Source organism: Schistocerca nitens, chromosome 3 (genome assembly GCF_023898315.1).
Source record: "Schistocerca nitens isolate TAMUIC-IGC-003100 chromosome 3, iqSchNite1.1, whole genome shotgun sequence".
In the NCBI taxonomy this organism is placed as follows: Eukaryota; Metazoa; Arthropoda; class Insecta; order Orthoptera; family Acrididae; genus Schistocerca; species Schistocerca nitens.
The window spans coordinates 369,423,037-369,450,441 of NC_064616.1; the positions used below are offsets into that span (position 1 = coordinate 369,423,037).

The 27,405-nt window shown below is 36.0% G+C and overlaps 1 protein-coding gene across 1 annotated transcript in view; it reads right to left on the reverse strand.

Moving 5' to 3' along the window:
- Nucleotides 1-12,175: 12,175 nt before the first annotated feature.
- LOC126249603 (zinc finger protein 85-like) overlaps nt 12,176-27,405 on the reverse strand; it is a 79,059-nt gene continuing 63,829 nt past the window's right edge. Inside the window, exon 6 of the mRNA XM_049951266.1 lies at nt 12,176-13,609. Coding sequence (XP_049807223.1) covers nt 12,601-13,609 — 1,009 coding nt within the window. The 3' untranslated portion in view covers nt 12,176-12,600. The remainder of the gene's footprint in view (nt 13,610-27,405) is intronic.

Sequence of the window (27,405 nt, forward strand, 5' to 3'; positions counted from 1 at the left end):
TGTTACAAAATATATTAAAGTTCCACTAATGTCTCAGTTATTCAAAACACACACACTTGAGGAAATATTTTTCTGTCTCTTCACATTTGCATGCTAGAACTCTTGACACACAATATTTTTTACAATTATTATATGGATGCCATTGAGATAATTCTATGTCTATGAGGTATGGGGGGCATAAGCACTATTTCCACAGCTAATATGTATTTGCCATTCTCACATGTTGTTTCATTTATGGTGGAAGGTCAGTAGTCCTGCTCAGCTGATTATGCAGTGTCAAAGGGGTGCACATCCATGCCATGGAATTTCATTCCTTCCCACAAATTAAGTAGTGCCTAGAAGTTACAAATGTGATCTTAGGCAGAAATTGCAGACTTTGGACTTGTGCCTCTTTACTTATTTGGTATACAATTATAAGTAATAGATCTGTTTTAAAACAAAACTGAGATCACTTTGACAGTTCAACTGTGAAGTGTACAGAGAAATATTTTCACCTTAACAATTTCTCTTCATACTGCAAAGAAATAGACGCTGCACTAGAGTGTGTAAGTATAATGGAGTTAGTCAACATCATGATGTTGTGGCCTTTAGTCTAAAGATTGGTCTGATGCAACTAGTCTATTCTATATAAATATCATTGTGGCATAACTACTGCAACTTCCATCCACTGAAGCCTGATTATTGTAACAGAGCCTTGATGTCCTTTTAACAACCTCCCCTCCCCAATTACCAAATCAACATTTCCTTGATGCCTCAGAATGTGTCCTATCAAGCAATACATTAATTAATCAATTTACACCATAAATTTTTCTCCCCAATTTGATTCAGTACCTATTCATTTGTTATCGAATAATTTTTAGCACACCACTGCAGTATCACATTTCAGAAATTTCTATTCTCTTCTTGTCTGAACTGTTTGTAGTCCACAAGTACCTCTGTACAAGGCTATACTCCAGACTAATATCTTCAGTAAAGACTTCTAACATTCGAATTGTATTCAATGTTAACAAATTTTCTCTTATTCAGCAATGCTTTCCTTGCTACTGCCAGTCTGCATTTTATATCCTCTGTACTTTGGTTATCATCAATAATTTTTTGCATAAACACCAAAACTCATCAACCACGTTTGGTGTCTCCTTTCATAATCTAATTCCCTCAAAATCATCTGCTTTAATTGGACTTCATTCCATTACCTTTGTTTTACTTTTATTGATATTCATTGTATAACCTCTTTTCAAGATACTATGCACTCTGCTCAGCTGCTCTCACAATTACAATGTCACTGGCAAAGCAGTTACATTCAATATCTTCTGTGTTATTCAAGGATTTTCACTGGGCCTTGTCTTTTTGTCTTTTGATCCTCTACTGTCTTCACTATTTCATCTGTTAAAGCTATCCTTTCATCTTCTGTTGCACTGCTTTCATTTGTTTCAGTCAATCGCCTAATACTGCATTCAAAACCCTCAATAACCGATGATTCTTTCTATTTATTCAGTTCCTATCTCTTTAATTTCCTACTGCAATTTCTTCAGTTCACAATTACTAAATTATGGCCATAGTCCACATTTGGGCCTGCAAATGTTTTGGAGTTTCAAACCTAGTTTTGAAATTTCTGTCCTCAATCACATAATCTATCTGAAACAGTTCACTGTCTCCAGGCCTCTTTCATGTATACAACCTTCTTTCAGGAATCCTTGATTCTTAATTCAAGAGTGAGAATTTCAGACTGCACACAACTAACAATTGCCCCTATTTGACATTGAGTTGATAACCCTGTACTCAACTGAACAGAAGTTTGTTTTTCCAACCACCACACTCCACTAATTCCCTTGAATGATACAATACAATTATCCCATGGGTATTTGTTTTCTAATTTAGCCTTCCCTGAATGCAACAAGTGTAATAAGGCAGCTACCTTCCATTCAACAAAATTATCATGAAAAATTTAAATAGAAAAACACAAATCAGGTATTGGAAATAGTAAAAAACCTTTTGAATCTTATTACAATAATCACAAATAATGAGCTTTCACTAAGCATGCAGAAAAAAGTACAGAGGAATAACCATGTCATTGTTAAACAATACAAGAATACATTCCTTAATTAATATTCAAGTAGCTGAAAAATAATGAACACCTTCAGATGAAATATTTATTTCACAGACTATTTAGTCCACTGCTAGTAGCTGTTCAGCTAAAATGTGATCAGAACACATTTACATTTACTGCAGATGAAAGCTTATTACATATAGCATACATCCTTGCAGAGTCTCAAAAAACACTATTATTATTATTATTATTATTATTTAGTTTCTAGGAAAATATAATGGAGTGACAGTATTTTATCATGATATATGATACAGCTAAAGTAAGTGTGATATTTAAAGAAAAATACCAAGGCTATATTGTTACAATAAAAATTTAAGTGCAGTTACATTACATACTATCTCATTTATGAATACAAATTAAAAATATAGCTTACTATTTGTCTCCTCAAATTATTACTGACTTAGTGCACCTTCAGACAAAACAATAATCTTGTATGTCTGTGTTTTATTTATCTATTTATTTCTCTAACACAAAACTACTCAATTCAGTAATCAGCAATACATTGAGGAGAACACATTCTGTTCAATTCTTGGAGCTATACATACAAAAATATTTGTTCTTCAGTCCAATACACAATCTGACATTTTCTAATCTGAATACATGAAACAAAATTTCAATCATGTTTCTAGATTCTTACATCAACTGTTTACAGTCCATACATTATCAAAACTCCCACAACAGTCTCCAAAGATAAAATAATAATGCCCATTATTTTCTGACAGGAAAATTTATGTTAATCTTTTGTATACATAAAATATTGAAATATCAACACTGAATTATAATAATTCAGAATGTCCAAATATTTTTAGAATATGTAACCATCTTTCCAATAACTGCACAAACTATACAGCTAAATGAAAACATTAAAACAACCTATCCTTGGAAAGCAGTCTCTTTAAAAGTGCCACAACATAGTATGTCATAAGTTAAAATGCAAATCAATCTGATTCTACATAAAATATGAGCAGAGGAAAAAAACCACCAACCAAGTTCTTCAAATGAATGTAAGCTTTGGACAGTTTTCAATGACATACTTTAGGCAAAAATAACATAGTGTTTAATTTCTTAGTGCTGTCAATTATTGACACTATGGCATTATGAGAATATGCTGCAAAATCTTCTATACATATTTTATGAGGTAACCTCACAATTCTGAGGCAGTATGGCAGTGTCCATGTTAAATAATACAGACAGGCAGAATAACACAAGAAAACATCAACAGATACAGTACTACCACACATACAATTAAAAGCTAAAATTGCACATGAACACAACTTTTCCACTCGCACCTGCAATATTCACAACCCACTGTTATTTATTCACCAAAGAATTAATTTACAAAAAGAAACTGAATATGAATGATTAAGCAAAATTTAGCTGTGAGAGAGATTTGTTCCTCACATTCATGAATTTCTTTTCTTCTGAGTTTGTGATTTCAAATTGAGATTTGTCACTTAAAGATGTACACAGTCATTTCCTTTTACACACTTACTTGTAATCCATATGAACATGTGAAACAGATTAATCCATCCAATTCATTTTGAGAGGAGCATACTCGACAAAAACTACAATCATGTAGAGTTTACATGATTTTATTTTGCCTCTGCATACAAACTAAGAACCAATCTACAGATTCAAGATTCAATCAGTTATTTGTATGCTACCTGGGCACTATCATTAGTGAAATGACATGAATCTCAGAATCACCTGATCATTAAATTTTTTATCTGATGTAACGGATTCAAGACAATAAAGCACACAATTTAGTGCAACATCCTAACTGTTGTATGAATTTTATTATAGAAACATAAGGTAAACTCCCATTTCACAATGGACAAACAGAGAAAGAACTGCATTGATCCATTTATCTTTTTGTAGATAAAATATGATTGGAAGATGTGTAGTGTTTTATATAAAATTTTCTTACTTTAAGGCCTACAAAATGGTTTCAAAAACATTTTAGAATTCAGTTTTATTTCTTCCGTTTTTCTTGAGTTTTTGTAGGAGTAATTACACCTTCACAAATACAACAACAACAACAACAAGGTGAAATGTTAGTGAAGTTTTTTTAAATTGGAACACAGAAGGTAGTGGGATCTCAGTTGATATGAAAATTTATCCAAAACATGTTAGTGAGATTTTGACAGTAAAAACTGATTGAACTGGTGTTAACTTGCAGCACCATTAAATAACCTTTTAAACACACACACACACACACACACACACACACACACACACACACACAGAGAGAGAGAGAGAGAGAGAGAGAGAGAGAGAGAGGGCGGGGTGGTAGGGGGGGGTTACATGCATGAACAGATTTTACATAATATTATGATCTAACACATTCATAACAAATTAAAAACAACCTTTAAAGATGAGAAACAAGACTGATCAGTAAGGTGATGTGTGATAAATATGAGCCTGCCAATGTGTGTCAACAAATCAAATTATTCAGTTGACTTAACCATTTCATAAACTATTTCTGATGAACCTACATCATCATGGCACGTCCGCATGATATTTATCAAAGGTAACATTTGATTAACTATAGAAAATAGTTTCTAAAAATATGTTAATGATATGGAAGAAACTGCGCATTCATGACAGATAAAGTATATCTTAATGTACCTGCAAAGAATTTTGCACTTGCATTCAAGGTTCTTTGTAAAATATTCAAATGTGTTCCAAATGAAATGGAAAAATGATCAGTTTCTGAAATATATAAAGCTAACATAGAAGGGATATATTAAGAATGGACCCATGTTGAGCATTTTGCAACTCAGCAAATGATTATTTAATGATAAAGACATTGCCACCAGTTTTAAAAATAAAAAATGAACTGAATTACTCCAGATGAATGAGTAAGAAGGATCAATTAAAGAATTAATCAACTCAGGAAATGAATCTCTTCTATAGTCTGATATGATTCTCCTTTAAAAGCACAAATATTTTATATCTTAATAATTGAATAAGAGACTTGCATTCTTCTCATTGCAGCTATATTTTGTTACCTTCAGGAAAACTTCCAGTGTAAACATGTTTTTTCTTTTTCCCTCCTCTCACGTTACCCAAGTTGGGGAGATATAAACATAAACACGTTCAGAGCACACAGGGACAGGTACAAAGGCGTGCGCGTTAACACGTCCAGAGCAGTTAAAGGGTTAAATAATGCTGCATACTTTTAAAAATCTTTCATATTTGTATGGAAAAATAGCGTATTTTAAATATTCCATGGGAAAAAAGTAAAAGGATAGGAGTAATTAAACTGATTTGTTTTCTTTGAAATAAGTGCTAACTTCTTTACAAAGAAATTAATCAGATTTTGAGATAAATCCATTGTGATTTAATGTCTATATTTCCTATCTAGTCAATAGAGAAGTCCCATGTGTGTGGCTGATGTAGTGCAGGATTACAGGTTTCAATTCTGGATAATTCAATAGCTCAAAAATATGCAAATCATAAAAGTCAATGATATTTTAAAATCAATGTGAAAATGGTGTAAACACATATTATGGCAAATGCCCAACAACTTGTGTGTGTGTGTGTGTGTGTGTGTGTGTGTGAGAGAGAGAGAGAGAGAGAGAGAGAGAGAGAGAGAGAGAGAGAGAGAGAGAGAGAGCGCATATGAAATCCCGAATTGGGTCCTTCATCAAAACAAGTGAGACAGAACACTGCTGCAATACTAGCCAGGTTGGAAATACAACAGGTTATCACAGTGATTTCATTTTTCTTTTATTTCTTTGTGCTCCTAAAAATTATAACTGGATAATAAATGGAACATAAAAAGTTTCATTACTTGTGATATTGCAGAGCATGTTATTAGTTTTGATGTCAACTTAATGATCTTTAGCTATTTAACATGAGTAGCTACTACCATTGAGTGCTTACGAAAGCTTCTTCAACCAATATATAGAAATGACTTTTCCCTCCAAAACTACAGCAATTACTTCATACAAAAACTTTGGCGTTTGTTCTGTGGTGACATGTTTTATCCAAAACACAATTGCTACCATATAAATGATTATTAAACAACTTCATTTTGTACCATTTTAGCACTAATTACAATACATTGTTGATATTGCATATCTGAAGTTTAACTACATCATATAAAGAAATAAGATAATTGATAAGGATCGAATATAATAACAGTGAAACTCCTTCAATTTGGAAGTAGTATGAGAACAGCATTATAATTTCTGACATAAAACACAGTGATCTGTGGTCCCATTGAGGAAGCAATCAAGCTGATTAATATCTTTACAGTTTGGTAGTGACAAGGACAAGGGGGGGTGGGATAGGTGTGGAAATTTGAATTTTAAATTGTAGCATCATTTGACTAGTGTGATCATAATAAGCTTTTATTTAATACCTTTAGTAACACTTGAAATGTAATGAGTACCATATTAGGAATTAATGTAACTGTCCAGATTTTATTGACAACTCAAAACATTGTCTTTTCTGGCACTATTAGCAGAAATTCACTCTTCATAATGTTGCTCAGTGAAACCTTTTCACTTACATATACACATTTATGCATACACAGATGCCAAATGTCTCATTGATGAAACATTCATTAATAATATGAATTTAAAATTTATTGCTGAATCACTGAAATGATATAAGAGTACAAACATAACAATCACAAGCCAAGGTGCACCATCAGTTATGATTACTGAACAAAATAAATTTAGAATAGTAAAATTTCATTCTGCAATATTCATATAAACAGAGACTTCACTAAATGGGGTATACATAATACTGTTGAAGTTTGCTGAAACACTTCTGCTTACTGTTTCTACAAGTACAATTCTTATTTGTAGACAACTTAATTTCATTACATCTCGGAAAGGCTAAAAAATGATTCTATCAAACCTGGTTCTACGTTTATACAGACAAAAATATAAAGCAATTTCTTTTGGTTACTGAACGTGTTCACATGTGCTTTTGGGAAATGACGGAAGCTAAAAAGTTTGTTTATGTTCTACTAAACTATAATATCTCACAAAATTTTTATTGGGCACATCTTCACTGGTTTTATAGAAAGTAAGTCCAAACATACCACAGAAAGATAGTGTTAACTCGCAGACATGTTTCCAGTGCTATATTGAAATTAGGGATCATGGTACACACCTCGGAGCATGCTCTGATAACAGGACAAAAGAAATGATGTTGGCGTGTTTTTACCTTTCACTGTGTCCACTGACAAACCAAAAAACTATCTGACATGTTAATATTAAGTGCTGGTCATTACAACAGCATTACGTAATTATAGCCAACAATCATCTCAATAAATTGACAACCTGAACATGTGGAGAAATAACTTGTACTTAGGCCTATTTTATTTTCTCCTGTGTCTGGACTTCATGTTAAACAACTTACATGCACAGTATTAAAGTGATGGGATATGGAAATATCCATTACACAAAATATTGCTTTGTGAGTCAACATTTAAAACCACACTGAACTACGTTGTTAGAACAAGTACAAAAATCAATATTTATGACCTCATCTCTCTAGCTGTCATGACCTTAAAGTCCAAAATAAAAATTTATCATTCACATGTTCCACATGTGCAGTGTATGCTGATGGATTATCAGAATATGATAACTGAGATGCCTGGATTGTTTTAATATGCAAATACGTACTTGTAGTGTAGCTCTGTGTTCCACAATAATTCTCTAGGTCAGTGTTCATCAAACTTTGTTTGCTTAAGTGCCAATATTGACATTGTAGGGCAATACCTCAGGCTGCATCAGAAATGTGTGTGTGATTTAAACATTTTGTATTATAAGGTATCACACCAAATATTTAAAGTGGAAAAGTAAATGTACTGGAACTGCATGCAGTTTCATGAAGGCTTACACAATGACCAATTTTTTGTACCTAAGCAGGTACTTTGGCCAGTGCAATCGCAACAGGATTCCATGTTTGTCTTTCTGATTTCTGGGCACATTTTCTAGGCATCTTCTTTACACCCTAATATCTGCAAGAATACCTGGCACCTGCAGCACACCATTTTGAATCGGGCTTTTGTGTTAGGTCAAATATAATAGAATGGAGACAGTTTTAAGAAATATAACTTCATTAATTCAAAATTGTCACAAAGGGACAGACTGGCAGATGATAGTTTTACATATATTAAATGATGGAAAATCAGTGTGATCTGTAATATTTTGCTTGATATACCAAAGTAGCAACATCTTCGATAAGGATAGAAGCTGAAGCAATGAATTAACATGTGTGCCACAGCTGGGACTTGAACCTGGGTCTACTGCTAACTGAGCAGATGTACTAGCCATTTCTTTTTAATTTATTTATTTTGGGCCTTCCATCACCCCTTATAGCCTGTCCTTGCACTCTTCAGCAACCTTCAAAGCTATAGCCAAATGAAATTCTCCTCTGCAGATAAAGAAATCTGAACTAGTTTTCATAATGGAAAGCAAATTAGCAATTATATCATAAACTGAGGGATTATTTGTTCAGACATAGTTCATAACACTGTGCAAGTCTCCGTTCACACAAATTCCAAACACCACTTCCTTTTAAAATACTATTTCTAACTTATTTCCAAAGTTCTTCTTGTGGTTCTTTTTTGTTAGCTGCTTGTAATATTCCTTCATGATATAGCATTTGTAGTCCTCAATGCTGTTGGAGTTCTGTTTTGTGGATGATGGTGTGAACAAAGTTGCTGTGTAGCCACATTATGGTGTTAGTTTTTTGTCATGGAAAGTACATCCGATCTGGAGCAGCTAGTTCATTTACAGTGATGAATCTACCATCATTTCTCCTGAGGAATGCCACCCGCTACTTTATTTGGGTCCATATGGCATTATACCCTGAGCAAGTAAATCTGTGAACTGTCATGTCAACAAATCCACATCAGTGACACAAATGGCAGTCAGTGAGTTCTACAGTGTGTAGTCTCTTGTTTGCTGCTAAAATGTCATTAACCACCTGGTACCACGTTGATCATACTGCCATAGTTAAAACTTTGTTACTAATGTTCTGCCATATGGTATTCCGATCTTTACTAGGATATTTTTTCTCTATTTTATTCCTGACTGTACTCCTCTGTTACACTACCATAGCGTTGTGGCTACCACATCTGAACGGACTACCTAAGTCTAATGCCCTCCCTAACACAAACTCCATTTCAAACCTTCAGCCCAATTTTCCTCTTCTCACATCATCACTATTGCCGAGGCTCTCCAACATTGGAATAACACCCTAGCTTTATATGTAATAGGGAAATCATGGCTGTACCTCAGGCATAGGTGAACCATTGACCTGATGGAATTACATTTTTCTGGAGACATATGAGGGACGCGTTTGACATAGGTAGTCTGTGCAGCTGTGGTAGCCACAACACTATGGTGGTCTAGTGGCTAGCACGTCTGCCTAGTAAGCAAGAGACCTAGATTCAAGTCCCGGCAGTGACACAAATGTTAATTCATTGCTTCAGCTTCTATCCTTATCAAAGATAAAGTTGAGACTCATTGTGTATCCAGAAAAATGTAATTCCATTAACTAACTCTTATTGGGATGGACACCTTGGGCACTTTTCCTGATTGGATACCATGTCGGCATTAGTGATTCAAAGAAGAAACTTCCAGACTGAAATAAATAAAAATAAACTACATTTGTAGGTCAAAAGATGTTTAAACCTTGATATTACACACATTATTATTCTTCACACAAGTGAGGTCACAAGAATAATATAAACGACTTATTTTATGTCAGATGACAATAAAAAAGAGAGTTTACATAAATAATTGCAGGTGGAGGAGGACGGGTGGGGGGGGGGGGGGGGAGAAATGAAAGGAAAGCGAAGGGATTACTGATGTCAGCTGCAATGGGACATTATGTGGAATCAGTAGCAATGAGTGAAAATGTGTACTGGACCGGGATTTGGAACCGGAATCTTCTGCTTACCAGGTAGGTGCGTTAACTACTTTGCCATCCAGGACATAGTGTTATCGCAACTGGGAGAACTATCTTGGCACAACTTACAGCCAACCCACATTCCCACTGAGTACCACATATTCAGAGTCCAGTTCCTCCATGCTCACTACTCTGAGATTCCTGCAGCTGCACAGACGAAGGTGGATCCATTGCCTATCTAGGCGATTCAGTTATATGAATGTATGGTGTCTGTTCTTTCGGACATGGCATACAAAAAAGATTTTACTACACACATGTATCATATTTGTATAATGCACTTTCATGAGTATGTGTACTTCTGTTTAGCATTTATACCATAGCAGCTGATTGGATCTATTTGTGCACACTCATGAGTTGTCAGCATTGGAAGGCAAAAAATAAAATATTCTCTCATTTCTATTACCATGCAGTGAGCATGCTACTTCCCCTATGCCCCTGAGGTAAGCGGCCGAATTCACCAACGTCAATTAAAATAAAGCACATCTTAAAATATGACTATCTGTACATATTTTTGTTTGTTACTGAACAAGAAAAATACACTCTTAAGAAGCCCTTAATGTTGGTTGACTTTTTAGATTTTGCTTTTAGGTGCCAGAAGCATGTTATAAAATATGGCTGAGAATGACAGGCCACATGAACTCTTGATCTCGACCACATGAGGCCCGCAGGCTGCAGTTTGATGACCGTGGCTGTAGATGATGCCAACAACTGCCTCGGGTCCCATTCTAACACTGAATGGATATTTTTAAAGTACTATCAATCTATACTCACTGAAGGCAATGTCAATTTATTAACTGTGAAACATATTTCAGTTTCACTCAGTTATCAAAAATGTCTCTGAAGGGATCTGATCTGATGAATGAAGATGTGTCCAAGCTAAACTTAAACCCATTATATGTTTAGATACTGCACTGAATCTTTCAATAATTAGTAGTAAACTGTTTCATGGTTTCGTTCATTTTAATGGTGTTCCTCAGGGTCCACACTTGAAAAAATTCAGGAAGACACTGAATGATCCTTCCATAGCTGCAGTTCATATTTAATATTTTTAATGTCCTAGCTGTGGTTCTAGTAATATCATCTATAATTTTTCTGAAAACTCTTTGTTAGACTGGGATTGGAATGCAATTTTTTTTCCTTTTCAGATGCAATGATGTACTGACTAAGCCATTTGAGCATGTCTTATGGCCCAGTTCATAATTTCAATGTGCCACTGGCACATATTTTTAAATAATTTGAAGCTCTAATCATTGTTGACCACAACTAAGAGTTCAAGTTGAAATTTTATTTTGCAATGTACAGCTTTTGATGAACTTGCTCATACAGTGTAATCCATTAGCTTGTGAAACAGGAAAATGACTTAAGACACGGATCGAATCAGTGTGGTGGATTAATGACCATGGCTGGTGCACCAGCCAGCCTGAGTATTGTTTTTAGGCAGTTTCCCATGCTCATTTAGGCAGATATAGGCTGATCCTCAATTTCTGCCACAGAAAATGTGACACATTAACAGTTGAAATACGATCACACACACAACAAAGTTCACACAATTCACAGACAGGTGGCACACACAAACTCCCTCCCTTAGGCGACTAATGACTGTGACGACAGTCTGGGCAACCAGCTACGAAGTTAAATAAAAAAAAAAAAATATGCTTAATTTTGAGTACAGCAGATCACATACTATTTGGGTCAATGCAAAGAAGTAGAAGAAGAAGATACAGCTTTTAAATGGTTATAGATATTGAATTTAACATGTTATGTTGTTGAATAAAGAACATCGATACATTCTTGCAATTGTCCTACATTTATCACAACTTCCTCAAGAAGGTGTTTTGTCAAATTAATATCATTTTAGATTGGAAAACTACACTTATCAGCCTGGAGCTCCATTATGCATTAAGCATTTTCTGAAGTGTTCCACAATGCATATATCGAGATGGTGCACGGAGCCTAAAGACACAACGCTTGGCTTATGACTGAAAGGTTGCACAAATCATCATCTAATCACACACTTTCTAAATTAAAATACAGCCAATATTTATTTAAATTATAGATTTACAAAAATAAATAATTGTAGAAACTTGTTTCTACATACACATTTAAAAATATGTATAAATTGCATTTTCAATACTATATGGGCTGCTGATACAAAAAGCCTTGTAGACATATGTATCAAAACTGTTTATGAAATTACAATCTGCTAAATATTTAGTGGTGTTAATATGATATATATGCCACACTTTAATAGAAAAATCTGCAACCCCCTCCCTCCCCACACATTAAAGATACTGAACTACATGCTGTATGATTTTGGTACAAAGGGTAGTTATTAAAATAATAATAACTTTAATATGAGCTTCAATAAAATTAGTTAATTAAAATTTGTACTTACCTTAGCCAAATAAATTGATGAGTTGCAGTTCTTTATTGTACTTTTACATGTTAAAAATTTTGAAAGACGGAACTCACATTTTTCCTGAAGGAAGTCTATAAAAGAATCCTATGAGGAGTCACTATAGGTTAACACAGTTCATTAATTAATACGTGGATCACGTTGAATGCATTCGTCGGTAAGATTCCAGGAGTTCATTAGTTGCAACTGTTCCTGGAGTACAGAGGTAGGCTGCAGCAGATGAGGACACTTGAATCATTGCAGCACTCGCAGCATTGCTCTGCGAAGCGGCTCCACTTACTGGTGTGTTGACATGATGTAAAATGTTTGGAGCCAACAATGCTGAATTGTTGATAGTTGTAAGTGGGGCAGCATTGTGAGATAAGGCAACAGTGTGTGGTTCACCAACACTACTTTCTAACTGCACAGGAGTCTGCTGCTGAGAAACATTATGAAGTGTCGGATTTGCACTGACTGGTGGTGTCTTGTTTCGATGACGCAACTTGTGTGCTAGTAAATTTTGTTTTGTTCCAAAACTTTTAGAACACATATCACACTTGTACATTAGTGAGTTTTCAGTGTTAACTGCATTTTGTTCCTCACCTGAGACAGCTGAAGAACAAGACGAATGACTACCTTTATGTAATAAATAATAATGTTTCACCACAAACGATTTGCCACAAGTTTCACAGATGTAAGGGCCTGATATTCCGTGTGTTTTCCTATGTTTATGAAGGTTATCTTTCCTACTAAAGGATTTACCACACATATCACAAGAATGCATTTTTTGTCCAGTATGTGATACTGCGTGCCGCACCAAATGTTCTTTACGACTAAATGCCTTTCCACACACACTACAGATATACGGGCGTTCACCGGTATGCAATTTACGATGCTGAAATAAATGTTCTTTTCTTTTAAATGGTTTTCCACATACTTCACATGAATAATTGCAACCAGGTCCTCCATTTTTGTCACTTGCATCACTATTTTCTTGACAAGGAGAATGAGTTTGCAGCTCTTCAATCGATGAGAAGATTTTTCCACAGCGGTTGCAGGGTCTACTAACATTTCCAGCGATCTCAACCAATGAGGACTGTGCAGTGCCATCCACAATATTTGCTGTTTTCATGCGAAGAAATTCTCCTATCTGTGCAATTGAAGATCTGGAACAAAACATATTGTACAATCATATAGTACTATAAAATAATAGTTTTTAACTGTAACATGGAGTTTATCAACTATCTGCACATCTAGACACCAATATTGTGTAGCAAATTGTGAGAGTTGCCTTTTAAAGATTTTACAAATGACCATTAGATGGGACAATTGAGATATGAAATAACTCTTGCTTTAAAATTAGTCTTTCCTGATTTTTAAAACAAAGGTAGCTCAGAAAGTGACGCTCAATTACACTGAGTATTGACATAAACAGTATTATGAAAAAAAAAAAACATAAATTTCACATTAAAGTTTTCAATGGAGGAATTTTTCCAATTTTTAACGAAGGCCTCGAATAACACTGTTCAGCTTTTGTTAACAAGTCGCCTTCAGAAAAGTCTGTTTATATATTGGTTTGCAGAATTTCATTATGGTCACACGTAAAGTATAAACGAATTTCTGAAGGTCTAGCAAGATCGACTGTTGTGCCCAAAAATACTGATGCTGTATGCAGCATAACTGAACAGGAACAGTATGTGATTAACTGTGAGGTAGGGACTTCCTAAGCCATATCCAAAACTGCAGTAATTTAGCTGTGAATAAAACTGTTGTTAACATAGTCTTTACAATTTGACTGAAGCTTAAAAACAGATTTGTGTCAACTGGTGCAAGGAAATGCTAAAAAGTTTGACTGTGGAAATGCAAAATCTGGTACAATATTGTACAAGGAGACAAAATTTGAACACACACTTACAGGCCAGAAACTAAGCAGCAGTCAAATGTTTGGGAGTTCCTAAATGAATGGAAGCATAAAAAGTTTATGATGGAGTTTTGAGGGAATTATCGTTTGTTTCTTTGGTTACCCTGGACATGTTGCAATCACTGGTACAGAGGATTAAAGAACAATTACTAAAGAATTGTATACAACATTTTGTTTGTCATAAATCACTGATTAAATTTCCCTACAACCAAATCACACATAATGCTTCATTGTAACAAAACCAACTGTCACACAGTACATCCAATGATTGTTTATTTGACACAAAAAAATCTGCAATGCATCCCAAGTTTGAAATGTGGCTCAAAGGCCTCCAACCTTCCTCTGTAATGGTGCCAAAGCATGGCACTTCAAACATAAAGGTGTCGGTGGAGGGGGGTGGGGGTGGGGGGGAAGGGGCCACAGCATGAAAGTTCCTGTGAATGTGGGTTAATGATGTGACATTGGCACCAAATTTCACCACAATTATGCCCAACACCACTGCAGATGTTTCAAACGATGGGAAGGTTGTCACACCCCCTTTTACCCACATGGCTGAATCAGTGACAAAGTTTATGACAGATACATATTCAACATGCCCAACAAAGAGGCACAGTTCTCACCTATGGTGTTGCTGAACTGGGGGCTTAGAGGGACCCTTTGTCATTTTATTCATACACATGTTAATGTAGTACCCCCCACCCCACCTCCCCCTCAACAGGTGGTCATGAAACACAAGTGCTGAAAAAGCATTAAACCTTTTTGCAGCTTCAGATCACATTCGAATTTCATTGAATGGTTTTGAACCATCCATAGTGGGCCGACCCTGTATACCAGAGCAAAAAATTGTGGTCGCACCACTCTCCAAAGTGTTCAGTGGGGTTGCAGCTTCATGATGTTCTTAGAGTAGGATTGAAATGATCAGGGAGCGGAAGCAGTGTGGAAGGATTTTATGAACACTGTTGTGTTGCTCATCGCACTGCAAAATGTCATTTTTAACAGTGAAATGTGTGGGAATCAAAGCCCCGACAGAAGGGGTGGTTTCACTGATGCCCTTTATGCCACACCCTAAGGACTTTTCATGTATATTCTGAGAAGTGGTGTGTCTGAAATGTTTCCCTTGGCCACTCGTAAGAAAACCACAAAATTTCAGTTGGGTGTCACAGTTCTGACTTTCATCACACAGGAGGAAAAAGAAGGGGTAAAATGTAGGTAGTAAGGGACATGATGACCTTTCTATTGCGTAACACATCCATGGTGGAATTGGGCAGTATTGTGATGAAATTTGGTGCCAATGTGACATCGTTAACCCACGTTAATGCTCACAAGAACTTCTGAGCTGTGGCCTTTTTTTCCGCATTTGTTGACACCTTGCTGTTTGAAGCATCACTGAGCCTGGGGGTGACACCACATGGCACCATGCTTCCACTCAATTACAGAAGAAGATTGTAGGCACCTTAGAGCCAAATTTCGAACTTATGCACCAGAGTGGGAGACTATTACAGGGTTTCGAAAAAGTGAGCCTTTAATTTTGCTGCAGAGTGTAGTTAATATCTCACTGTCTGTATTCATCTGATTCATCATGTAAAGACCTCTTTTGTTCCTTTATGTCATACAAAAAGTGTTCATGGGCAATGATTTTTTATCATTTGTTGGATCCTTCAAATCAGGGTCATAAAAATGTTTTCAGAACTGGTGTTAACACATGAAAATTACAAGTATAAAGGCAAATGTTTTGAGAAACAATAAAATGATTTATATGAGAAAAGCTTATCTTTAATTGTTTCCATAGAAACTTAAAAGATGGCTATCATGTTTGCCAATCTAAAAGCTGAAAGATGCAGGAGTACAAATTTTGAAATGCCTTCTATACAAGGTGTTAGAAATCCATTAAAGTCTTTGACAGAACAAATACATATACCACAAGTCACAACTGATAGGTGGTACAAAATTGTAGAAAATACAAACTGTACTATGTAACAGTACAAAAACTCCAATTAATACAACATTTAGCTATGGATTTAAACTTATTAATTCTGTGTGTGAGCACACAGCCACTGTGAATATATGTAGTAATCATGTAGTATAAAAGACAGGTGAAAATTTAATGTAACAGTGCACAGAATTTAACCAAATTACAGTCCAAAGTGTTCGGTTTACCCAAACCATGTAATGGGTAGTTTATTAATTTTGTTTCCTGGATGGGGCATACTGTCCCTAGAGCTTGTCAAAATAGCAATAGTATGTTAGCTAATATAATAGATGAAACCAATAAGAAGAGAGCTCTTCAAAGCTGCAAAAAGAAACTAGGGAATTTATTATTAATAATATTTGTAAAAGGTCATAATAAAAATTGAAACATGTGCTCATTTGATTCTTATCAGCCAAGAATATAAACATTTGAGTTGGTTTTTGTAGTATAGATATGTATGAATGACTAACTCTTTCAGGACATGAAGCTACTGCAGAAGTATCAGTGGCATTCTCTCATAAGCTTTCTAGCTACTGGTAAAAATATGTATTACTAAGAATACATCATAATTATAAGTTTTTGACATTATATTAATCCTACAGCAAAGTTTTCAGAATTAAATTACTGAATAAACTGATATCATTGAGATGCAGGACAACTGAAACCATAACAAAATATTTCATATCAAAGACAAGTAATTTTACAGAGTAAATGTTGGAAATGATGTTGTTTGTAAAGGAAGTTTTATAGTTTTTGTTGGTCTTACTGCAAGTGTTGCAGCTATACACAGGGTGTGGCAGAACAGACTAAGCAGTTTCTATCGATTACTGCTGGGGCGGGGTTAGGCAGATGCACGTGGTCTGCCTTTGTTCAGTCGTTTTGACCGCATTTCAGTAGGCCACATGGTCTGGACTGGTGCACATCGTCGTTTTGCTGTTTGTGCTTATTATGAAAACAACAGATCTGCGATCGCTACACAAGGAGATTTTCGGTGACAGTTCAACATTCCACGTAAAACTTTCTACTGGGCTGAAAATAACCCCTGAATTATTCACGAAAGACCACAAAATTCTCCTAAAGTGACAGTGTGGTGTGCCATATCACAGTTTGGCATGGTAGGCCCTTACTTTTTTGAGGAGGAAGGAGTGACTGTGACAGTGAATGCCACACGTTATGTTTCGATGTTGCAAAATTTTATGCAACCCAGAATGGACAAGATTGTTGAAGAACATGGACTGGGGGACTTGTAGTTCCAACAGGACGGAGCTACTGCTCACACACCTCAAATTTCACTTGATGTTTTGAGACAAATGTTTCCGGGATGCCTCGTATCTTTGAGGGGTGACGTCGGGTGGCCTGCGTGGTCACCACTTTGAGCATTTGTGACTGCTTTCTTTGGGGATATCTGAAGGAAAAGGTTTTCAGAAGCCAGAAGCCGCCTTCACACCCTACTAGAGTTTAAAGAGCAGATTATTGATGAAGTGAATGCCATAACTCGTGATATGTTTGCAAGAGCTGCTGAAAATTCAAGGCACTACGACAATGTATTGATGCTAATGGCTGCCATCTTGAGGAGATTATTTTCAAAGCTAAATGAATGTAAAATGGTATATTGTACTAATTTAGAAAATAAAATCATTTTTTCTCTATACATCCAGGTTTACTTTTTATTGCTCCTTAAAACTGCTTAGACGGTTCTGCTGCACCCTGTACCTGTTATGGCTAAGCATTTCAGGCAAATAACAGAGCAAAAATCTGTAAGAATGTTGATATCACTGTAAGAACTAATAAATCTGCTAAAAAGTAACTCACTGATTTACGAGATAGTTAAATAAACCTTCAAGGTGTTACAATAACATTACTGTCAAGTGCTATTTGTGAAACTTTTAAAACAACTAAAATAGCATTAATAACTTGCATTACATTCAGAGCACTTTCAGTAATGCCACCTAATGAGAAAAACGCAATACTTGAGCACACATAACTCTGTTTACAACAACCAAATTTCCCCTATACAAATGATCTGAGACAGACTAGTTACGAATTTGCATCACAGATTCCATACTCAAATGATGTAGTGCTTTCCAAACTACAAGAAAGTAGTGCCATCAACAGAAAAACAATGATTTCAAAAAGCCATACTACAATAAAAAATCTGGCTAAGTGTGAGTAGGATTCTTGCATTAAAGGTTCTGTGCAGGAACTATTGTAGAAATCTTGATACAGTTTTTGAATTCCCAGGACCATTATCGTGCCAGCAACAATATTGATAACAGCATGCAAAAAGCATTGAGATACTTGATTCCCACGATGGATGAGCTACAAAGCTGGGAATTGAGAATCTCGGGGTTTTTTCCCCACTGTTATCAATATTGATACTGGCACGATATTGGTCCCTGGAATTCAAAATCCCTATCAAAATTTCTACAGTAGTTTCTCAGACTAGCCCGGACATACAAAAAGAAGTGAGTAAGAAACTTCCATTTATAATGTAGTGAGAGAAGATTTCATAAAACATTTTTATTTACTTACTAAAACATGACTACTACTTACATTTTATATTTGCATGCAATAATGATTACAATTTAACAAGTTTCAGATTTTTTGCTTTGCTTGTACTGTGAAACCTTGCAGTACCCTATAGGTTTTGATGAGCGATTTTGCGAGTATCAAAATATGTGGTATAAATGACCAAATGTTTTGATTGCATTGACTTAGAAGCTTAAATTTTTTCCACTGCCAACAGACCATAAACTTTAGCACATGACATAAATTTGAACTGGATACGCCAACCTGTTCCAGAGAAAAAGGGGTCCATATCTCTTCTGTTCGTCTGTCTGAAAGACAGGTTTGAGGAGTGTGTTTTCAGTATCAGAATATGCAATATCAGTGGGCAATTCTTTTGACTGAAGTGACTTGGAAGCTTAAAATTTTTACATCTCCAAAGAACCATAGACCTCAATATGTAGAATAAATTTGAACTCGATACATCAAGCTGTTCCTGAGAAAAACGGTTCTTAACAGTCAGACAGACACAGACAGACAGATGACAAAGCGATCCTATAAGGGTTCCATTTTTACAGACTGGGGCACAGAACCCTATAAATTCAGCCAACTTTACCAAAACTCATAAACTTTCTAAAATGCCCAGTTCAACAAATGTACTGTTGATGTACAATTTCATACTACCATTAGATCTCCAACACTGAGACAACAAATATAGGCTATAAATAGGAATGTTTAATAGAATACATTAGAAAGATCAGAAGCAGTAGTTCTTGTAGGCCACTGAAGCGCCTGGATTTTATATAATATTTATTACAGTAAGTCAGAGGTTTGCATATGTTTGGTTCTTCAATCACCTTTGCAGATGGCACCAACTGAATGAGATATGCAAAAATGAAAGCAACACTGTGATTGGTCAAAATACTCTTTATTCCAAAATAGCTATCAAGATTCTCTCCATGAGATATGGATTCACGAAATGAAGTTCAGTTCTGTACAAGTGCTTCTGGATACAATATTTTGGGCGAAATTGTAAATAACTAATATAATATATATGCAGGAAATGACAAAAAGCAGTCTAAGAATTGTGTGTCCAAAATTTCTTTTGCCATCTGGTTTCACAATCTGCAATAGGAACATGTAAAAATCATGATTATGCTGAAATTTTTTTGTATATTTAGTACAGCGATTAACTGGGTAAGAGTTATCAGAATAGTATATAATATTTTATTTGAATTATGAATTTTTTATACACAAGGTTCTTAGAAATTATATACACTGTGAGCTTTATTTTCTTAAAGCTCTATACAGTCAATAATTTACCTGAATTCATGATTTATATGACTTAATTATTGAAGCCATGCAAGAGGTAAAATTTTATCCTTCTCGCCATTTCCTCATTAACCATAGTTAATGGCTTAATACCAGAGGGTTGTAATGTTTTGCAATTATTTCCTTGCTATAAATATGTCTCCCTGTTTTGCATATTTTGTTCATTTTGGAATTTTCTGAAGGGTCAATATGCATCCTACTTAAGTGTCCAGCATCACAACACACACATTCCACCTAATATTGGCTTGTTAAGGGCAGTGATGACTAATATGTATGCACAAGTGCTGGAAGGAATATCACAACACACATTCCACCTAATGTTGACTTGTTAAGGCCAGTGATGACTAATAGGTATGCACAAGTGCTTGAAGGAATATCACAACACATGACTTAGATCCTTGAGAAATCCATAGTTTCACAGATAAAAAGAAAAGGAAGTAGTCGTATATTAGCATCTATGCAGCATCACTGACAGAGATCAGTATGGAACTGATGGTGAGTGGTCTTGTGGTATCTCTCCTGCAATACAGACAAAGCACTAAATGCTGCAACATTGCACAACTATTGAAAAGTAGTAGGATGACATTTTTGTTTGTCATGTGACACAATTCACTTATTAATAAAGAGAGAAAATTGTGTCCAAGATGAACGTTCCTGACTATTACCACTTTGTACTCGACTGAGAATTGAATATGGATCAGCAGTTTCAAATCCAAGTCTGGTACAAAATCTTATTGTTGTTTCAATGTACACTATACTGTGATTTTCACCTGGGATAGCCAAATATAACACGTGGAAAAATTAAAAGCTTGAATCTTCCGACAACTCCCCCCTATATTTCCAAGCTTTCTTACATTTCTAGCTGGATATCTTTGGCAGAAAGGATATGGTGAAGAAAGTGTTAGCCGCATTCAAAGAGTTGGTTGCATTCTACAGCAGGCCACACATCAAATCGAATCTTTGTGATAGATTAAAACTGTTTCATAATGGAATTCAAACCCACATACATCTCTGTCATAGGCAACTCTCCTGTTTAAGCTCTCCAAGCATGACCCATGTATCACCTCAAAGTTCATTCTGCCAGAACCTCTCTCTTCCTACTAAACTGGAGATTTGAGATGGTCCATGAAGCTGATCAGACAGCAGAGAGCTACCTGCGATTTGCAAACAAGTGCAAGTCTGGTAAAAAATTTTAATGTTGGTTTAATGTATAATCTTTATGACTAAAATTTCTTTCCTTTGTCTATCTAGATGTACGACACGGAGTCATGAGTACTTGGAGACGCATAATATTGGAAGAATCGAGTGACTCCCCCCCACTCCTAAATTATGCTCGTCCCATCAAGCATCTGTGGAATGCTCTTGATTGAGGAACGGCATTATGCCCCTTTGTTAACTCTATGACAGTTAAAAAGCACTGACGAATTCTTCTTGGGTTATCAGCCGAGTGGTGGCATCGTCTTGTCGCAACATTTCAATGAGTTTCGTACCCATCATCTTCTGGTGAAGTCACTTTTTTTCAGGGAAATTTAATCAAATACCAAAACTAACTGATGCAGAATTAAATGCTCTACTTTTTTGGTAATCTTAGCTTTTTCAATTAAACAATTAGTTCCAGAGGAATTAAAAAATTCTGAGATTTTGGTGGATTTCTTCTCATTATGGCTGAAGCTCCACTCAGTAATCAGGGAAAACTCAAATTATTCATACCCGACACCCACTTGAGTGATTAAAACAGTTTCCAGAACTCCACAAATTTTTGGAAAGCAGAACGCTTAATTTTCTTGGCCTGTTTACTTTGAGAGTATCATATAACCATTCAAAGAAGAATTTTTGAGGAAAAGATGAGATGTAGAAACATGTAAACCTTGAAAAAAATTCATAATGTTGATTTGGAATCAATATTAATAAAGCATTAATTTCAGTTCAACACATAAAGTTCAAGGCACACTTGTATCTAGTTAAAATGGCTGAAATCCTGTATTTTGTTGAAGGTATTTTAAATAGAGTAGCCCAGAGAGCAGACAACTACAGCCATTGATCATTAGAGTGTACTACTTCTGTCATCCAATGGCAAGATATGTAACTTTGTAGCGGATCTGGTACCTCTATGTTAACACTCCGCCTGTAGCATAGCGCTGTGCGGTAAGCTAGGAAGATTTATATTTGATGCCAATATGCATGGATGGTATGCGGATGATATCAACTGTGTGCATCTTATCAATTGTGTGTTTTTTATCAAGATATGTAAAAGTGTGGAGTGCCTTTTGTGCTTTGTCTTCTTGTAATGTAACATGGCACTTCTATAACAAATTCCATAAGGTAAGTGCAATTTTGTATTTTAGGAGGGCAGATCAAATATAAACAGGATTTTATTTTTTATTTAAATTCATTTATTGAAAAAAAATCAAGTCAATTACAATTTATTTTTCCACAGAGTCTCCTGATTTGGCAATGCATTTGTCCCAGCTTATGGGCAGCTTTTTGATGCCCTCGTCATAAAAAAAAACTGGGTCGTGTCACCAGTCAGTTGCGCACGAAGTCTTTCACACTCTTGTCATCTTCAAATCGTCGTCCTCCTAGAGCTTCTTTAAGCAGTGTGAATAAATGGAAATTGCAGGGCAATAAGTCTGGGCTATAAGGAGGATGACCAAGTGTAGTCTAGTGCTGCTTGGAGACAGTTAGAGCAGCAGTATGGGGTCACGCATTGTCATGGAGGAGGATGACCTGTCGAATTGATTGGTCTTGTCTTTTGCAGTGATATGCAATTCTCGCCTCGTTCAACAGTTTGCAGTAGTAAGCAGCATTGATTGTGCATCGCTCATGTGAAAAATAAATCAGCGAAATACCTTGCTGATGGGTGATTGGGGGGGGGGGGGGGGGGGGTTGAGTCTTGGCTTTCACTGGTGCTGTCTCCCCTTTCCTCTGTCACTCCTTAATGGCTTGTTTGGATTCTGGAGTGTGTGGTGAATCCATGTTTCGTTGTAGGTGACTATCTCACTCAAAAATGCATAACTGTCTTCAAACCTTGCTGTAAGCCTTTGACAGACCTCCTAACGTCTCAACTTCAGATTTTCGGTCAAAAGTTTAGGGAACCATCTGGGACACACTTTACGGAACTGTAGGTCGTTTGTGAAGTTTGCTTGACAGCTCCCATAACGGATTCCAACTTTTTGTGCAATTTCTGATACTCTTGCCCATCGAACATCATCAATAATGTCTTTAACCGCACAAATGTTTTTGTCTGTAATGCTGGTCCGAGGATGGCAATCATATTGCTGATTTGACACGTGTTCTTGTCCTTTTATGCCAGGCAAACACATGCATCCTAGATAATGTTTCAACCCCGAACTGTGCAGTTAATCTTTGGCAAATTTCCCCCGCTGTAACTCCTTCACGATCAAGAAATTTGATAATTATGCGCTGCGCAATGGAGGGGTGCACCTGTTGCTCAGACGTTGTGAGCATTACTGACGAAATGGTGGAAATATCTGACAGCACGCTCTCCTCACTTCTAATGGTCCTGCCTAAGCACAGCAGAAGCGCGGGGCTAGTCCTACCAACTGTTGATGTTCAGGAACAAAATTACCATTTATATTTGATCCCCCCTTGTATATAATAGGTGAAATGAATTGCAGTCTCACCCCCCCCCCCTTTCCTTTTATATTCCATGTTTTTCCCTTAGATCAAATGGTGGCAGCATAAGACTGTTGACAGTGGTGATACTGGAACTACTAAAGTTTCTATATTGTGATTGTGGTGTATGAAGTGTGCGATTCATTTTCTAGAGATTAGAGATGATTATACTAATTTTTAGAATTAACTGTGATGTCTCTTGTTGCCGTAGCTTGTGGAATATCTTTCCATACTCTAGGGCTATCGATCTTGCGAGGTGGATGACATAAGCTATTTACTGCTTGAAACTGTTCGTGTCCAACAATGGCTTTGTGGCTTTGAATTGCCACTACAAGTGAATGAAATTTATGATAATTGTTTTTCATTATCACTGTGTATGTGTAATCATAATTACATGCCCCTTGTGATGCTAAAACAACAGCCTTCAAAATTAAAAAAAAAAAGAAAAAAATTGTTCATGGTACTTGTTTCCAGCTCTATTGCCTTGGCCAATTATGGTCGTAATTAGTCTCCTGTATCAAAAATAAAGATCACCAATGCACTGAATTATGAGGTGGAAAATCGGACAAATGTAATGAAAGAATTCAAGTATGAATCGAATAAATCCCAGAAATGATCAACAATGGGATTGAGCAGTTTGTATTGAGCAAAAATGAGGTTTTCTTTGTTCCTTACGGCAGAACTTTTGTAGTGACATAGAGATGAAAATTTTACAATATTCTATAACCAGTTACGAAACTGTCAGTTCTAAATGTTTGCTATAGAGAGGGGTGTCAAATCAGGTTGTACCTAATTTTCGTCTTAAGTTGTTTGGGCATAAAATGAGACTTTATCAAGGAATAAGAACTTTCAAAAGAAAATGTTATTTCTCATCATATCTGCCTGACAAATGTTGTACATGGTAGCTTTACAGATTGTATTTTTAAAAATAATACAGCAATAGTACTAATTAAAAGTTGATATTAAAAAGTTATAAGCTAATCACCTACATGCGAACTTATTTTTTAAAACAAATAAGATTCTTGTGCATTTTTTCCTATTGTGGGAGTTGAGGAGCACACGTTTCCCTTTTCCTGTTAAGTCCAAATTATATACAACACATGTTTATGTGTAATGGAACCAAACTGGGGATAGCACAATGAGAAGTTCTTCTTCTTCTTCTTCTTCTTCTTCTTCTTCTTCTGAATTTACTTTTGGGTCATTGGTGCTATTCACTTACTTCGGTCTTTTCCACAACTGCTTTATGGTATATAATAACTTTTCAGCTATCCCAATAGGTATGACACTGAACTGTAGGCAGGGCATAACAATATAATGACTTCACTTACAAACTCAGACATCTCCTAATATTACACAAAAAATTAAAATTTATTGCCATCATGTCATCTCTATAATATGGCATTCACAATAGTTGAAGGATACAAGAGCAAATAAGAGGTTTTCTTATCAAATGAAAAATTTCCCACTGACAGAGTTCATTAGAGATGGAGCACAAGCTTGGAATGTTTCATGGACGGGGAACGAAATTGGCTGTGTCCTTTTAAAAAAGTGATTTGGTGAAATCCCAGAAAGCTGAAATCCCGATAGCTGCAGGTGGATTTGAACTAACATCCTCCCGAATGAGAGTTCAGTGTGCTAATTGCCATGCCCCTTCACTCAGTCCCCTTGATGAGGAGGCAAACAGAATATGTACAGTGAGCTCTTCAGGAAAATCATGCCACTGCAACTGACACCCCAAATCCTTCATATGAGAAGCTGACAGATGTTTCCTCACCGTATGATCCTAAACATATTCAACAAGTAACAGGACAAAAGAATCAGCAGCCAAAGCAGCAAACAGACATTTCAAATTTCTGCAGACTTACTGGATGTACATTCCATGAATGTCAATTATAAGAGACTGAAAATCATGGTTAATAGAAGTTCCAAAATACTGTGCCATCTTTCTGGCAATTTGAGGTTTCACACCAAATCTTTGTTTCTGTGTTGCCTTGGATACATGGTTCAATGGTCATGATGTCCGGACAACACACCAGTCCTGTTACTAATTATTACGTGATGTAGCTTTGCTGGTACCAGATGCGATCGCAAACCTGTTCGTGTAATAAAATTAATGGGAGGTGTCGGAGAGAACATCTAGAAGGTATATTTAGTTCAATACTATTAGCTGAAATTTTATTGCTCATGTAGCTGTCTGAAATGCACCTGAATGACTTCTTCTCATTAAAATCAATATTCCATATGTCATTGACAAATGATGAGCAATAGAGTGCAAGGCTAGAAAAAAATTATATCTTCCAGAATCTGTCTGGCATTTACACAGTGCACAGCATTCCCACCATTCTCAGTCACATTAGACAGTACAGGTGGAACAGTCCACATAAAAACCAAGCCTATCTAGCTGGTGATGAAGCCCCTTTCTTACTTTTGTAAATGTCCAAAATATATACACGTGCTCCAATGAACGCTCCATAGCACTTTGACATTCATCTGCGAGTAGTCAGGACAGTGGTGATCTACCTTCATCTTTCTTCACATCTTTAATTTCTGAAGTAGTATTAGTTATTTCTTTCTTGTGGTTTCTCTGTTCACCTGATGCACTTCTTCCCATGTTTTACCTTAGCTGTAACCTTCAGAGCATCAAAACAAATCTCACACCAATAATATATTATAATCCAGTAATCCACATTTTCTTGATTTGACCTTTTATATTTCATCTTGTACTACTGTTACTGTAGTATATACATGCAAATGAAAACTCAATTTACTAAAAAATGTTGGCCAACAGTGTATTTTGAGAAGTTGGTTGGTTGGTTGGTTGGTTGGTTGTTCTGGGGGAAGGAGACCAGACAGCGAGGTCAGCGGTCTCATCGGATTAGGGAAGGAAGTCGGCCGTGCCCTTTGAAAGGAACCACCCCGGCATTTGCCTGGAGAGATTTAGGGAAATCACGGAAAACCTAAATCAGGATGGCCGGACGCGGGATTGAACTGCCGTCCTCCCGAATGGGTTGTTTTGAGAAGTATCTTTGACTATTTCATGTTCTGATTTTTAAAACGATATGCATGTTTCAGTTATATGAGATTTTATTGAGGTTTAGAATGCTGTTTCTTCTTTCATTACTTTTTCTTCCTTGTCCAGACTCCATATTACCTTTTACTTCTTACTCTCTAGTACTGTCCTAATATAGTTTCCCAGAACTATTGTAATTTAACTTTCATTTAGATAGATGAAATTATTTCTCTGCTTATTTATATTTCTTTCCTGTGCCCACAGCTTCTGGTTTTTAAACGGATGAATAAGCCCATAATGGATAATTGACAACAGTTTTCTTTGAGTTCTGATGACACTGCACCGCTCAGAGTAGAATTTTAAACCACATTTTTCCACGTCTACTGTTCTGACCCCAATGTCTGTTTCCCAAACAGGTTATTACCATTCTATGGATTTTTTTTTTAACACACTGTTGACTTCATTAACTTTCTACTTTTGTAATTTACATTAACAACATGAAACCCTAATCTTTCCTTCTCCAGCAACACAATTTCCCTGTTTCCAGAATGAGATTTTCACTCTGCAGCGGAGTGTGCGCTGATATGAA